The following is a 16,794-nucleotide window of genomic DNA, read 5'->3' as shown; positions in this document are numbered from 1 at the left end:
GTGCAAAGCGTTGGAAGGTGGCGGAAGTGTTGACGTTTCTGTGCTTATATTCCGCTCTTCCAGCGCGTTGATGAGGGACCGCATCGGGAATACCGGAGCGAGCTTACAACATGACTCGGACAGAAGCGCTGCCCTGTCCGAGTCATGCTGTAAGCTCGCCCGGAAGGGTGCTGTTACTGTATCGTCACGGTTGACCTTCCGCCACGCAGTAAAACCAGTTAAGTTTTGCCGTCCGCTGTTTGTCGTCAACACTTAGGGAGCTATTTTGCCCGCCGCTCGTTCACCCCGCTACCATTACATGACAGAGGCGGCGGAACTTGCTACGTGGACGCCTTCGCAAATGTAACACTAGCTAAAGGGGAACCTAATGAATGTGCAGCTGCCTTGCACATAGGAATGTGCGTTAAGGGCATAAGTGAAGTCTACAGAAAGACTTCGTGCAGACTTATTACAGTAGCAGCAAAGCATGGTTACGGTGTTAGTGTATATGCCGCGCTTACAATGGCGAAGAATAAGAGAGCAAGGAAGAAAAATAAAACGTCGAAAACGGAAAGGGATCTATATAATGGCAATAAGAGGAAACAATTGTATCACTGCAGGCCTACAGCAGTAATTTGCGCATGCTGATTACAAAAGTAGTATAACCGTTTCTTCTACGCTGTTAGCGAATATGCAGGGTAATTAGGGGCGATTAGTCAAGCATCTCAATCAGTAGCAGACAGAAGAAAAGAGGGATGCAATAGGAAAGGGATCATAAAGACCATAATAAGCAGGCACAATCCTAGGTCATCTTAATGGACCTTGGTACGAAGAATGCTAGCAGTAAATCTTGAAAACAGGAAATGAGCTTCTTGGGTCAGGGAACAAACTCGAGTGGAAGATATCATAGTTCAAATTAAGAAAACGAAATGGACTTCCGTTGGCCATGTAGTCAGAGGAAATGAAACCGGTGCACCACCAGGGTAAAAGAGTGGATACCGATAGACGGGAGTATAAGAAGGGGAAGGCTATCAATTTCATGGAGAAGCGAAATGAGGATATTCGGAGCAAAGAATCGACTCGAACAACGCAAATTGAAAGCTTGCGGAGGTGGGAGATACCTTCGTCCTGCAGTGGACCTGAATAAGCTGTTGATGTTGATGATGATGAGGAGGATGGCGACGATGATGCAGATGACTGTCATCACCGAACCCGCTTTTGCTGGCGGGGCTGCCTTTGATGCGACGTACGCTGAAGCACCTACTGCAGCACCAACTGTGACGCGTGTCCAATAATGAAGAACACCTCAGAGTAATATGCAAAGAAACACATACATGCGCATGGCGAGCAATCGGTCAGGAGCTCGCTGCAGTTAAAATCACTACCAGCCGACTTCACCACAACCAGTCCAACGCGAAGATTACACGCCACACACATACCCGCTGATGACGAAGGCATTGTAACACAAATGATGACGTGATCACGACAGCCCTACCATTAAACATTCAAGATCGCATAGATTGAAATAACACGAAATGTTTTTCTATCGCACACGCTGCAAATATTAAGCGTCGCTCCGAATTTTATTTGAGAACAGAACAGTTTCAGTGATGTGGAATCAGCTTCAAAAAAGCAACACTACTATATTTTCCCAACTTAAATATTTCCCCCTTCTTTCTATCTAAAGTTCCGCACGAAGCTTTAAATCCGCCTCATCCATGAATGAAAACCCGTGAAATTATTTAACCTGCAAAGCGCACTTTGCCTGTACGTCACAACTGCAGAAGAAGGAAGCCAACACAAAATATGTGCGTTGGCTGGAAGCAACCAATTAAAACATGAAAAATCACTTTGTGGGGGTACGGCTTCTGTGTAAGGACCTCAGGTATTTTTGTCGTGCTTGTATGACTGCTTAAATGCATTTTTTTTGTCAATAGCAAATTATGAACTGAAATGAAGGAATTTTAATCTACTAAGCGGCTGTGGTCCTCCTGCCTGTCACCGTTGCTTTCCCCCCTGGCCCGCTATGTATTTGGCAGCGCTTTTCAGTTTTGTGATGAGCTAGAACCTTTCGGCGTTTCCTAGTAGACCTTGCATTTCTGTTTCGGGAAGTTCGAATTTGAAAAATATGCAGTCGTTAGTAAAAAAAAAAAAATTATCAGCGAGCAGCTATTTGGTATGCTTGCCCTCTCCCCGACGACGATCCGCGGGGACCAAGGAAGCAGACTAAAATATTCATTTGAAATTAAATTCAAGTGCTAAGAACTGTTTTTCTTTCTTCTAATAAAAAAATGAAGAGAAAAAAACAAGAAAAGGAACAAGAAACGAATTCTTTACGAAAGATCTTAGAAAAGCCAAGTGAGTAAGTAGGTTCTAAGATATGGGAAGATCCTTTCCCGCCCCCCTGTTATTTTCGAACAAAGCCAAACAATAGAGAATGGTTGCATACTCGGCGGTAAAAAAAAAAAAAAAACTGTATACCCCTGCTGCGGGCCGCAGACACAACACCAGAATTGGAGGCAGCAAAGCGGCTGTTTTAGAAACATTGTACGCAATGGTGGCGCTCCGCAGCCACAGGCAAAAGACTCTGTTCACGAGACGAGTGAAGTGCCCATTTATTCATCAGTGTATGTATGTCCATTGCAAAACCGAGGCCTTGCTTGTAGCGTGAGACATAAATATACCGCTTCTGGCGTTATTCTCCAAGCCCTCTGTTCGAAGGCGATAAAGAACGCATTTCCATTAGCAATTCAACGAGAGTAGAGGGTAAAAATATAAAATGACAAGGCTACTCGTGACTATCACCCGGTGCTCTTTACTTCAAAAGAATGAATGTGGGTGTGAAGATTGTATGTTCTCAAAATAATGAAAACATACATTAAAAGGCAGACGCGTAAAAAGGCAATAGAAGTTCAGCAACTACCAACAAACAATTAAACTCTTGTAACGCAGCACTGCCTTTTATTCCCTGGTTAGGTGGTCGATGGGAACACTACTTTATTTTTGGTACTCATATTGTCGTTTTTTTAGCGCAATGGGGCACGCGAAGATGTGGAACCCTTTCGTAACATCGTGCGTGCTCGGATTACCATGTAGGCATAAAAGATCGACGCCTGAAAAAAAAAGGATTAATAAAAATGGCAGCATCTCCACTCCGTGGATGATTGCGAGAGTGCGGAGTGCGGGGACTCGAAATCACGTCAAAGTTGTGCCCCGAGTGACATCCGATTTGCGCCCCGACCGTCATTCGATTTGAGCCGTGAGTTGCACCTTGATTATTCACTAAATGAAACTGCAACTCATGGCTCAAATTGAATTGCGCTTGATTTTTGCTTGATGGTGGTGTGCGCACGGATGGACGCGGATGGACATTGGGAGGTCCTAAGGTGCTCCGCACCGTTACAGGAGAGAGGCAGTAAGCCGTTTGACTCTCGGGTATCAACTCACGGTCGTAGTCCAATGGGTAAAAGGACTGGCACTAACTCTGTCTGGTCTATCAGACACAGGCTCGAATCCTGCCGGTGCCTGTGTGATTTTTTGCGATTGTAAATGCTATGCGCACGGACGCGGACGGACATTGTGTGGTCCTAAGGTACTGCGCACCTAAAACAACCACCATAGACGTCCCCAAAGAGGCGTGAGTCGTGGCCTGTTTCCAAGTTACTTGCGGTCTTCGAAGTTGCCCTGGTAATGACGCAATGGCGCGTTTGGCGGACGTAAAGTACCCCTTATGTCAATGTGAGGGGAGGGTATCTACCGCATTCAGTTGCATAAAATATGCTTGAGAGAATAGTCTTTCTACGCACGATTTGCACACGTAGCAGCCCTCGGATTTAAGCATTATTTAAAAGGCCGCACAAAAAACACAGAGCTCGTGGAACGCAAAGAAAAAAAAAACACATGCAGATCTTACATTTCAATCACGTTCTTTTTGAAGCGCCCTCTTATCTTCTAAGCAGGTATGATGTCGATCATGCTTGGCTTTATACATTCTTTTCTATACGGTCGTCGTTGCTGATCGTCATTCCTTACAGCATAAGGCCATTTCTTGTTGATGAAACGCAAAACGCAAACGATTTACCTGAGCTATCTGTGGGAATCGCATATTGTCTGCATCTCGTTACGGTAGTGCTAAGATCAGTTGGGCTGGGCTGTGAATGCGCCCCACACCAATATCTCGCGTCGGTGACGGTGCTCTTTTGTGCTAGGTGGTAACCAGAAAACGGTTTATCGCACGCATGACTCCGTACATTAGGGGATACATTGTATCCATGCTCGCTTAACCGTCCGTGCCCTTCTTGCTCAAGCCAATAAAGTTGGCGAAGCTGCTTCCTCTCTTGATATCGTAATCGTACACTTTCGCTGTCAGTGGAATTATGCCCGAGAAGGAGAATAATGCAGCGAGATACTCTTGGCACGGTTGATTTCTCGGCTAGCCCTTCCCGCTATTGGACGTCCAGACTATCCAGGGCGTCATTCCTGTCATATTTTCGTTCAGAACGAACGGCGAAACCACGCTGTTTCTTTCCTCCATTATCGCGATTTCGTAAACAGTACGATCAAATTGCCAGATTGGACTTTGCGACTGCGATCTCCGAACGCATGTTGTATACTGCGTCACTGGTAGACTATCTCCTCAGTGATATTCGCTCCTGGCGTTCTGTTTCAGCCGTCCAGTCTTTATCGTAAATTAACGTCTATGCGGAGTACACACAGCTTGAACCCATGTACGGATGAAACCACGTACCTCAGACCAGCTGGGTCAAAGCGCGCCTAACTTCTGTGTCTGTGCCCGCACGTGCGTGTGTGTGCGTGTGGTTATTGGCGTGCGTGCGTGCGTGCGTGTCCCCGTTGGTGCGTGCACGAGCATGCCTGTGTGTGCGTGCGCGGTTATGTGCATGCACTAAGCGAGTGCGGTCGCACCGGGCCTCCTAGCGTGATGGCCAGGGAACACCTTTTCCTCCTTCTCAGCGGTGTCCGTGTGCGTGTCCGCGTGGACCCTCGTGGCCATGTCGGTGGAGCGCTACTTCGCCATCTGCGATCCCCTGCGTTCGCGCTCGTGGCAGACGCTGCGCCACGCCCAGCGCATCATCGCTGCAGTCTGGATCGCCTCGCTGCTGCTCATGCTGCCCATCGCTATGCTCAGCCAGCTCAAGCCCATCAAGGACTCCGGTGAGCATCCTCCTCCTCCTCCTCCTCCTCCTCCTCCTCCTCCTCCTCCTCCTCTTTTAGCACTACTGCTGCAAAGCTTGCTGCAGTCTCTATAAACTCTTTCTTTACGTCTTCTTGCTTTTCAGCGTGTAAGACCAGCACTTAAGAACTTGCTTGCTGGCCGAGTTGGTGCGAACTTTGCAACATGGTTGAAGCACTAAAAAATGGACCGTTCGTCCATTTTTAGCGCTTGAGTCTTTTCGCAAACACTAGGACGCTGGTCAGTTTGTGCACCTTGTCAGACCTTTTTAATCTTTCGTCTGTTGTGAAAAGAGCCTTCATCGGACCACATTACGCGTCGCTCAGTACACAGAGTTCCTATGGAGACCAATGTTAAAGAGCAAAACATTTCTTGTTCTTGTATCTTTAAGTTAGTATGGTATGATTGGCTTTCTGGGGCTTCCTGTCAGCTGTCTTCTGGCTGCTTTCGGCTGTACAAGCTCACTCTCCTTGAAGTGTTCCAATCTTCTCGTGGGAATATGTAGAACAATGCTACCATTGACGCTTACAAGTGGTACTCAGTTTTGGGGCTTCACTTTGTGCTCTGTGGAGTCGTCAGCCGAACGCTGTATTGTGACACCGCAGTCTGATTTGCCTAGAAGATTATTTGCGTTTATTCGCACGAAATAAAATGGAAATTGTTAGGTTTATTTTTTCTAAAAACCATCCCAGTACAGGAGTCAAAATAAGTTTTACTTGTATATTGCTGAAAACAGTATTATCCGACAGCTAGCAAAGCAGAAGTGCATAAATGGGAACACATTTTAGCACTTGTGTGCGTATACGGCCCATGTTTTACAATTATGTCTTTGAATTGTTTATTTAATTGCATCCTGCCACTCGATGCACTTCGTACTTCTTCTGCGCGTGTTTGTTCACTTGCAACCCGGTTGTCATTTTACTTTCCTGGTGTGTTTTTGTTCTTATTTTGTGTTTATAACCGTATTATTAATTTACCTGTTGTACACCCCTACCTAACCTGCCGTCAAAGCCTGTAAAATAAAAAAAATAGATATAAAATTTACAGTTGTCTATACTTCGCATCAGTGGCCTAACATTTTGTTTTCGGAACAAAAATTATGCAGCATTAGCTTGGATGCTGGTCACATTTGCATGAATGGCTGTGCCCAGGATGATACGAATGTTACCTACCTCGAGCAGGCTAAGTCATTAATTGCACTTAAAATTAATCAGGCTGAGTTTTCTTTATTTTTATTCTTTGCGACAGTGGCTCCTGAAAGTGTGGCAGCGCAAAATTACGACGATTCTTTCACTTCACGGGCCGTGCCAACCGGTGTCGTCCCAGTCGGTGCCTCAGCGAGGTTTCAGCGCTAGAGAGCAGCTTGTCACTTGCAGCAGCAATGTCCCATAATACCTCACTCCAACTCGCTCCGTTTCGACCGGGTTCACGTGCAATTAGCAAAGCACCAGTCCCTGCTGCTTGGTCCCATGTTGATCATCCTCTGCTGGCACATTCACTGCATTGCGTCATCGCAGCAACGCAACCCGTTTCTATGACGTTGACACAGCCGTAATTGGATCCACTGTTATGTAAACGCTGCTTGTAGCTTGCAGCAACATTCCTCAGATAAAGGAGATGGCTGCCTGGCCTCCTTGGGATACGGGGCAAACAGCGTAGAGTGCGAACGACGTCCGAAGAGTGCGCCTGAGGGGCTAAAAGATCAAGAAATCAGCATCGGCTGTCTTCTTCGCCACTCGGAAAATGGCGCCTATTCGCCGCGGTGCTCAGTCGCTAAGGCGTTCTGGTTCTGAGCGCAGGACCAAGAATGTGATTCCTGGCGAAAAACGAAAACGCCGATGCGTGCCGATTTCTATGCCCGTTAAAGGTCATGGGGTGTTTCAAATATATTGATAGCCATCTACTGCGGCGCACTGCATAGCAGAGGGGCCGTTTCGGTGCGTAAAGGACAGGTCTGAACTTTTTATATTTCATATATTTTAATTATCAGAGAATAAAAACTCACAGGTCTTCATATGTCTTTTAACCGCGAGATGTTTTTGCAGTGCGAGGCGCTGGTAAATGACCGTCGCGGCTGGTGTACTACTAGCACGCGGTCACCATCAAATTTGCACGCCGTTCAAAATACTGATTTGGACCACAAACTTATACGTCTGTCCCTTAAATATGCATTTTGAGGAGAGTAGTCAGCGATTCGTATCATTTTCCAGATCAGTAGAGTCGCAATAAAAGTATGTGCAGCTATGTATGCATATTTTTTTTTAGGAATGACAACCGTCCACGCTCGCGAAAAATAAACCTTTTCATGCTTTTCTATAAAATCTGTTACCTAATGTGTAACTTAAATGTCGTGTGCTAACAAGCTTCGCTAGTCATCCAACTTCCCTGGCTTGAACGTCCATGACTTTCGGAGTAATGACACCCTTTTCCTGAGAAACACTGCAAATTAATATTGGGAGAAGAACGCGACATTTGACAGGTTTAGCTTCACCAAGCGCAGTTCCCATGGTAGATTAAAGCGTAAAAAAATGATTGCCATTAGGGTAAAGTTATTGAAAACGGTGATGACATCACTTTTGGGAAAATGTGACGAGCTCTGTCGCTGTCTGCATTTGCATGCACTTCGAATACAATATACGACACTGAAGTGCATAGAATATGCACACACAAATACCTCCATTTGCTTTTTTTTTTCGCCGGCTTACAACATTTTGAGTTTATTTTTTTATTTTATTTATTTATTTCAACATACTGCAGTAGTTGGCGATCTCTATACTTCATGTATAGTTGATTTGCCCAGACCAGTAATACGTTCCCGGCACTGACTGGGGCAGTCGTTTTTATTCATTTAGAATCCCGCAACAGAAAGTCCCCATTGTTCCGGGGCTTATTTCTCAACGTTAAAATGGCGTGGCTTGAGTATTGACAAACAGAACATAAATCGCGAAGGTGACTTATCCTCAAAATCTTGTACAAATATTCCAAGCATTGCGTACCAAGATTCTTACTAATTGCAATAAACTGCCTATTTTTCTGAGAACAAATAAAAGACAAGCATCCTTTTTGACGCTGCCTTAATTGCAATAGATGTGAATAATGGACTGCTGTGAAATGTATACAACATTTACACGCAGTTTTTTTTTATAATTTCGCTAATAAGTCATTTTTTTTCGAGCTGAGTGATACTACGAAAAGTTTGACGCCGCGTGATACTGAATACAGAAAACTGGGCGTAGTAACACCTTGTTCTAGAAATGAAGTAGCCACGCCCTTGTCTTACTTCGCAGAAGTTTCCATTTCTATTTAAATTGACCCATCCTTCCCTGTTTTTTTTTTTATTTTATAACCAGGAAACACAGTTTTTTCTTGTTCGAACGTTTTTGTTGGAAGACAAGCTGATGGATCTTTTTGTAGACATATTTTATTCTCCATCAATCATAGAAAATCTCGGGGTATTGGGCAAATAAATTTCGCCTGTCCCATCGATCACGAGCTGCAAACGATGCACTCAATCTTCAAAGAAATTTCTTTCTTCCTAGGCTAACGTGTATGACCAAGCAAAAATGTAATTTATCATACTTGGGCGCCATCATATATCATAAGGATATACTCAAAAGTGTGTTTACATGCGAACTGGTACGCTGTAGATCGTGAGGTGGGGCTTGCGAGCAAAAAAAGTTTAAATGAAGCAGTTTCGTTGTTACTGAAACCGCATGCGGGGCGGGGGGAGGAGGGAGATTCTTACGATTAAAAACTGCAAGTAAGTTGCAGCTTCTGTGGGAAATGCTGTTATGCTACTTGCCAAAGGGCAAGTGTGTCTGGGGGGGGGGGGGCGGAGGGAGAGGAGGGGCGCTTCCTTGCGAACCAAAAAGCAGACTAGTATCATCTAATAACGGGACGAGGAAGCTCTTCGTCTGCGTCTGTGGCGTCACAGTTAATGACGTATTAATAGGTTAACCAATCACTGGCGTACGCGTCGCTAAGAAGAGGTGGATCAGGTGTTGACAGGCTGGGAAAAGGAATAAGAATATTCGGGGCAAAAAATGAATTCGGGCATCACAAGAGAGAAGCAGTTAGGAGTCTGCGGCACAGAACTTCGTCCTGCCTTCAACTAGCCTTACGACGACGACGACGATGATGATGTGGTGACGTGTCTGTTTAAGTGGGAAAACTCTTCAGTTTGCCTACGGCCTGGAACTCTTAAAGAAGATGTTTGCTTATATTGACGTATCATCAAGCGACAACGCTATCCGCTGTGCAACGAAAGTAAACTGTTTTTTTTTTGTGAACAGAGTTGGAGGGGACGGCTGCGCGCCGCGCGTTGCTGCGGAAGACGTGTTTGCCAGGACGCATTGCACGCTGATGGATGATTGCGTAGTTTGGAACCGCCCTAATTAAAGGGGCGCGGCGCTACTGTAGACACCGTTGGTGCTACATGATGTCTAAATGTTGCTAATGGCGCAGTGGTTGCTATCTCGCACTGCAGGTTGGGCGACCAGCGCGTTATTTTCTTCGATTTGATTGGGTTGTATGTTAGAAGTACGTGGTATGACGTCACGGAGAAAATGGAAGTTTCCAACGGTTTAGGCCAGATGTGAAACTGAGATTCTTTTGTATTGCATGTGTTTAACGTATGCAACACAATTTCCAAGCAGCAATTGGTCCTTAGTTTTTTTTTTTTTCGCTCAGAATTACACAGGTACAGTCATGTCTCGTTAATATGGGCGCCTCCGTTCCCAAGAAAAATCGTCCATAATGTGAGTCGTCCATAATAACGAATCAAGGTCAAAAACGCAAACATTAAGGAATATTCCTTTAAAGAAACCTCGTTTTAGGAAGAATCGTTTAAGGAAACATAAGGGGAAGCTCGGTCCATTTACGCTTAACACCAGCCATTTCCTCCACCGAACTGACCGGAGAAGTCTTGCCCTTTATGCGCAGTGAATATTGGCACGAATGATTACCGTCCTGTCATCTTGTCCTGATCCTCAGGACTGGCTCTTTCCGGCGTATGCCGCGCCGGGAAATCTTGTTTGATATAGAAAGGATGTCACCCTGTCGTCACTGCCCTAGAGTGATGTTCGCTGATCCCGAAAATTTTCTACCTAACTCGGTGGTGCTGGTTTCCGAGATAAATGCATGCTTCGGCTTTTTATGCTTTGGCAAAAAGTAAATTCCTAGCACGCCCTGGGGCTTCGGGGGTCGCCAGTCATCTTTTCTATTGTTTTCTTTGTGGACCCGTGTCCGTAATAACGAGACAAAAGCTTCTGTATTTACCTGTTTCGTCCCCAAAACAGCCGTCCATAGTCCGGACTACGGGTTTCCATATTAATGGGCGGAATTGCATGGCGAGAGACCGGTCGCCGGAAATTTCGTCCATATTGCGGGGTGTCCCTACTAACGGCGTCCATATTAACGAGACATGACTTACAGCATGGACATAAATTACGTCCTTCGCGCTCTCAAGAATACTCGTGTACAAAGTACAATGATGTCAGCAATTGCCACGCAGGAATTACTCTTGCACTGGTATTTTTTTCCTTTTCGATCATGTTTCACCAGTTGCCTAATTGGCGCGGCTAGGTAAAACATTCGCACGCCAACTTCGGTCGGATTTTGTGTTGTGGGAAAAACGACGAAGGGAAGGAGATAGAAGGGGGGGGGGGGTGAATATCGTCTAGTGCAATTTAAAATGCTAAGTGAGTAATGCCTTCCCGCCGACTCACCAAGAAGGGATATTCATCTTCGCCGTTTATTCCTTGACCCTGCAAGAAACAGGAACCATGACATAAAAATGGGCATGAATTCGTCTTCTACGCTCGTGCATTGAAGAATTGCGGGTCTCACAGAAACGCCGGATATCCGAGATAGTATCGAATTGTGGGAGATTCCGCTATAGCCTTTCTCAATATTTTCTTGCCGGCATTTCTGGTCCCTACATTTTTTCTGCATTGCTTTGCCTATTTCCGAAAACTAAATGGGAAATGTTTTCAGCAGTCCTCGAGGCATGAAATCAATGTGTACAAAACACCGAAATGGCGTTCCAACTTTACATTAATGTTTCCCTCGCGATGAATTTCCCACAACAAAAAAAGTTGTGGGTTTTTTTTTTTCGGACTGAAGCTTAGATTCTCTTAGCCCGTACACCGCGGCTCCTTTGAGGAACATAATTGAGGCTCCTTTGAGGCTCAAATTGAGGCTCCTTTGAGCAAGCACAGGCTTGCTCCTGTCTCTCCAAAAACGCAAGAAGGAAGTTGTGCACTTGCAGCGTAAAATGTCTTCCTTACCCCGAAACGCGGACACCTCTAGTGCCGGCTTCAAGGTGCAAACACGCGATATCATCCACAATTGATTTGTAGCTGGCAGCAAACTCCACGATTTCCGCTGATACACCAGACAATGTCTTCTGTGTCCGTACAACAAACAACATACTGGTGAGGATATCGGTGGATCGGTTTTGTATATTTCTATATCGCTTAAAGCACCCCCCCCCCCCCCCCATTCCACACACACAATATGTAAACCATGAAACCCGCGCCTTTTGTTATTGTTCTTGAAGCGCCTCTGAGCGGCGAGAAAGACGGCAGCGGAACGTCTTGATGGAGCCCGGCAGAGCAAACGAGTGAAGCCTGCAGCTAGAAACATTAAAATGATGTTGGCATTCTAGCCTCAGCTTTCTACTTTTGTTGCCGTTCCACCAGGGAAATGTTAGAGCTTTTCGGTGTCTTCTGTCCCCACCTTCTTTTCTATGCTGCGTCATTGTACATGGCTTGATTTTTACTTTTCTGACCTGTTTTCTTTTAACGCATTTTCAGGCATGTTTGGCCAAAAAAAGTTTCACCCACCAAGTTCTTTCGTGCAAGTTTCGTGTATTGTAATATACGGGAAAAAAAGCTTTACGCACAAAAAAGCGGCGAATACGGCACGCGTAATGTGCTGAATAAGCGCCTATTGTGCGCCTTCGGTAGCGGCGATGTTGAAAGGCAAGCCTAAAATGAAACACCGCCTCCAAACGGAATCCGCGCTGGGTACTGTTATGTAAAATGGCATTGCTAAATCGTCGGGTGCCAGTGAGCGTACTTTGGACGCCTGCCAATGCGTTGCTTTTGTGTAGTTGGCATAACGCGCTTCAGAAGCTGGCTCTGCGGTTGGCCCTGTCAGATCCAGTAACCCCCTTGCACAAGCGCTGTGTGATATATGAGTGCCGCCCTTTGATAAAAGGGTGGCAGAGCAGCTAACTGGCGATAGCGTATGTGCCTGGGAAACCTTGATCTGCGAATGCAATACTCTATCTGCGCCATGTATATAGGCAGACCAACGAGGTACACGAGCTTGGTGTTCAAAAGATTTTTTTCACCTCTACTTCACCCGTATTTTTTGCGGCAGCCACCAGGTGTCATCAGTTGGCCGTCCTCAGGATGTGGGGGAGTGGTGTCCATGTACGCTAATGTTAATTATTTACCACGACGCTTTGAACCCTGACAGGTTGTACATTCAAATTCCGCTACCTCGCTCTTCTCGCCAGCGTAATTTCTTCTATTCACAAGTATATTATTCTCTCCGTTGAAGCTGTACGATGCGACACTCCTTCTCTAACACCGTACACTTTTGGGCAACTTGACAGGCATTCACAGGAATGGAGTGCATTAACAGTCATATCACAAAAGCTGCAAAAGCCAAATAACACAAGGTATAAATAAAATCTGCAGAAATTTCGAAAACTGTATACGAATGCATAGCATTCTTATGCCGCTTGCCTGGAATGTGAGTTCTTTAAAGCCTCATTTTCTTGTTTATCTGAATTCTGCCCGACCAATTATCTTCATTTACGCTATTATAACGATTACAGGTGTTACTTCCGCCAAATCTGCATATCTGTGGAACAGACGGGCGTTACACGGTTCGCCATTTTTGCCATTGTTTGTATTTTTATTATTTTTTCGCTAATCAAAATTCTGTTCGACGAATTATGTCCATTTACGCTATTACAACGATTACAGGCTGAACTTCCGCAAAATCTGCATTTTTGTGGAAATGCAGGGAGTTACACGGTTCGCCTTTTCGCTATTTCATAAATATTGCTTTTATTTCTTGGTTTTTCTAAAACTATGTTCGACCGCTTGTCTCCATTTACGCTCTTATGAAGATTAAAAGTGGAACTTCCGCGATATCAGCGTTATTGTGGAAATTGAGGGCGTTACATGGTCCTGGCTGAGGGGGTACTCGGCAAGAAATGCTCGCATTAAAACTACGAGGACCACAAGCTGCCTGCAAGTTCTGTGGCTCACTCGGCCTCGGGCCCGTATATGTTGCTGCGAGCCATGCATTCTGTTTGTATACTTCTGTTTTGTTTTTACCATCCGGCGGTGCCCGGCTCTATTATCAGTGTTTCAAGAAAAGTGCATGTACAATTTTCTTCTGAATGCCGCACGGGCTATCTTATTTTGATAGGGAGACGGTTTGACCACGACGTCACCAGCCTAGAATATTCTTCTTTGATCTCCAGCGTTCTCGTTGTAATTCCACATTTCGAGAAACAACCCTGCCGAAAGATAAATACTCTCTGGGCTGCCGACACAGTATTCCATTTGCCGACACTCGCCTCCACACATCACTTTGTTGACTTCTGCTTCGCCGCCTGTGTATTCTTTGAGTTGTCAGGGGAGCACAAGTTGCGATTCCCTTGTGTTTTTTTTTTCAATTATCCTCTTCCACGAATTGGGGCGGAAGTCCACTCAGAATATCCTCTTACAAATAAAAGCAGAGGTCATCGACAACCGAAGCACCTCACAAACAAGCGCCATCCCCGCCTTGGACGTCAGAGGGACTTTTGACAACATGTCGCACGCGGCCATATGTGAAACCCTGAGGATGAACTAATGCGGAGAGAAAGTCTATAATTATATCAGGGATTTCCTCTCGCATTGCACGGCAACTGTGAGACTTGGCAAATTACGGCGCGACAAATTCGAAGTCACTTCGAAGGGCACTCTGCCGGGGTCGGTAATCTCGCCATTACTTTTCAATTTATCAATGATGAACCTACCTAACCAGCTAAATGCCAAAGGCCCTGCAGGCATACAACAGGACACCCGGCAGGAAGTGGTTAATCATACGGAAACCTATCTGAAAAGATGTGGCCTGTCTATTTCTCCAGAAAAATTTGAAATTATCATACTCAAGAAGCGAACAAGAGGAAGACCCCCCGCCCACACCCCCGACCCGGAGGTGACGCTTCGCGGCGCTGCCATACCAAAGGTCGATATACTCCCAGTATTGGGTCTGACTTTTCAAAAAGACGGGGCAGGGACTGCCACCCTCCAGAAACTACAAAACATGGTCACCCAGTCAACCCACCTAATCAGGCGAGTAACGAGCCAAAAAACATGGGTTGAAAGAGGAGGACACAATCAGAATGCTGCCCTGGTAATTAGCAGAATCACCTACGTCACACCTTACTTGTGGCTAAAAATTGCTGAAATAAAGAAACCCGACCTTTTAATTCGGCAAGTCTACAAATTAACGCTGGGACTACCAGCCAAGACCACAGAGTAACGTTTTGACTTAGGTGTCCACAACACGTGGCGGGAAGTCATCGAGGCGCATAAAGCCAGCCAAATCGAACGACTCAGGCTTACTTCGACCGGCCGAGCTACCTTGTACCGCCTAAGTTACGAGCCAAGCGTGGGACCCTGAAAACAAAAACGACGCATCCCCCATGCCTCGAGGGAATACGTCCCACACAACATGGACCCGGTTTACCACAAGGGCGAAGGAAAGCCAGGGTCAAGGCCTTGCGAAAAGCCAACAGCAAGGACAGCTCAACAAGATGCGTCGACGCTACGAGATACCCGGCAAGAACCAAGTGGGCGCACAAGTTTGGTGTCACAAAGAGTAAAGTAGAGGAATTGTGCCCCGCGAAGGTCAATACAGTTGACACCGGCTCTGCAGATGAGACAGCAGGCATGCTTGCCTCCACCACAGTACCAGATATCCAAGAACGGGTGACCGTCATCACTGACTCGCAAACGGCCTGCCGTAGTTTTCAAAAGGGCCGTATCTGAGCGGTGGAACTTACTCTATTATATAAGTGTTTAAGAGCACGAAAAACTCCATTGAACAAAAATATCATTTGGACACCGGGTCACGAGTACTTAGAGGGTAATGAAGCGGCAGCCCGAGGCCACTCACACCGGGCTTCAGCCCTCATAGGAACTAACCACTCTGCCAACAACCACCCGTCCATCCCCAAGCGCAGCAGTACGGCCCTACAGGCTATCAAAAAGAAGATATCCGGTGCCCCACCCAAAGCTAACCAAAGAAAACCCACACAATTCCGGAGACTGCAGACAAACTTCTTTCCGCGCGCCACACAGATGTACAAGATACTCCCCACGCTTTTCAGCCACGACTGCAACTTCTGCTCTGGGATGCCCAACACCCTGCACCACATGGTGTGGGAGGGCAAAGGCGTCACTGAGCTACCTGAAGTCATCGCAGCAACGCCGGAGCAATGCGAGGTCCAGCTGACAAGCGATGTCCTGGAAAACTGTCAATGTGACGGCTGGTTTGCTCCAATGAAGTACCGATGTGCCTGTCTGTGTTTGAACGCAATTTTGATAAAGTCGATGCTTGGACAGACCGTCTGGTCGGGTAGCGTAGTATAAAGGGTGAAACAGAAACACATGTCACCGACCAAGTCTAAAAAGAAAAGTGACATTTTAAACAAAGGAGCCGTATCGCTAACGAGACGTCATTTTTAGCACAGCCTCGCTGCTATTACCGGGAGACTAGCTATCTATTCCACGAATATACAAATACTTCCTTAAAGGGGCCCTGAAAGGCATTTTGAGCACACTAAATGAACTAGCGCAATCGCTAGATTGGGTCGCCAACGTCACCTGTGCCAAGTATTACTCTTTTACGCGCAGCGGAAAGCTCACACTTTTGTTGCAAAGTTTGTCGCTTTTTTCTCACCCTTTCCTTCGTGTTTTTGGACGCCGCCATCTTCACATGTCTACATCATCGATTCCCAGATGTTCGTCATGAGCTAGACATCCTGCTATTGGGCGGCTTTTTCACGCACTTCCGGCAAAGAGATGAGTCGTCTGCTCAGCGTCGGCTCGCCGGCTGATCTGCCAGCGGAGTGCCGGAGTGCTTTGACATTTTACTACAAACGAAACAAGTGTAAACAAACGCTTAACCGTTCGTATTGAATGCAACACGGCCATAACACGACGTGGATTTTATCTTACGTGAGTACGTACCATAAAGAAAGTCCCGTGGCACTTCTTTGGTGCAATCGCAGAGAACGCCCTGAGCCGAATGCCCGGGTTTGACGCGTACATTTTATTCAACTTCAAAACAATCCAGAGATGCGTTTCGAACGAACGCAACGTCACAACATGCGTTGCAAGTCTGAACCGCGATTGACAGACGATGAGTTGCCTCCTCCTGCCCGTCGTAAATACGGCACTCACCTCACACCCGGTTTGCGGGGACGAGCAGCAAGTCACAACTCTGGCGCGCAAGCGCGAAGGCTTTTAGCCAGGCACACACTGCACATACCAAATGCGAGGTTGAGTGGTACGTCGTTCGAGAAAGATAATCCAGACCATGGGAAG

General features: G+C 46.2%; 1 protein-coding gene across 1 annotated transcript in view; it reads left to right on the top strand.

Moving 5' to 3' along the window:
* The window catches only part of LOC144174157 (cholecystokinin receptor-like), a 106,520-nt gene that overhangs the window by 59,854 nt on the left and 29,872 nt on the right, over window positions 1–16,794 (top strand). The window contains exon 4 of the mRNA XM_077702655.1: window positions 4,951–5,151. Within this exon, the coding sequence (XP_077558781.1) occupies window positions 4,951–5,151 (201 nt within the window). The remainder of the gene's footprint in view (window positions 1–4,950; window positions 5,152–16,794) is intronic.

This window comes from Haemaphysalis longicornis, unplaced genomic scaffold (assembly GCF_048455015.1).
Source record: "Haemaphysalis longicornis isolate Haplotype H1 unplaced genomic scaffold, Haemaphysalis longicornis Haplotype H1 scaffold_3, whole genome shotgun sequence".
Lineage (NCBI taxonomy): Eukaryota > Metazoa > Arthropoda > Arachnida > Ixodida > Ixodidae > Haemaphysalis > Haemaphysalis longicornis.
Note: the sequence above shows the minus strand (reverse complement) of the source record. Positions and strands in the feature narration are given on the sequence as shown.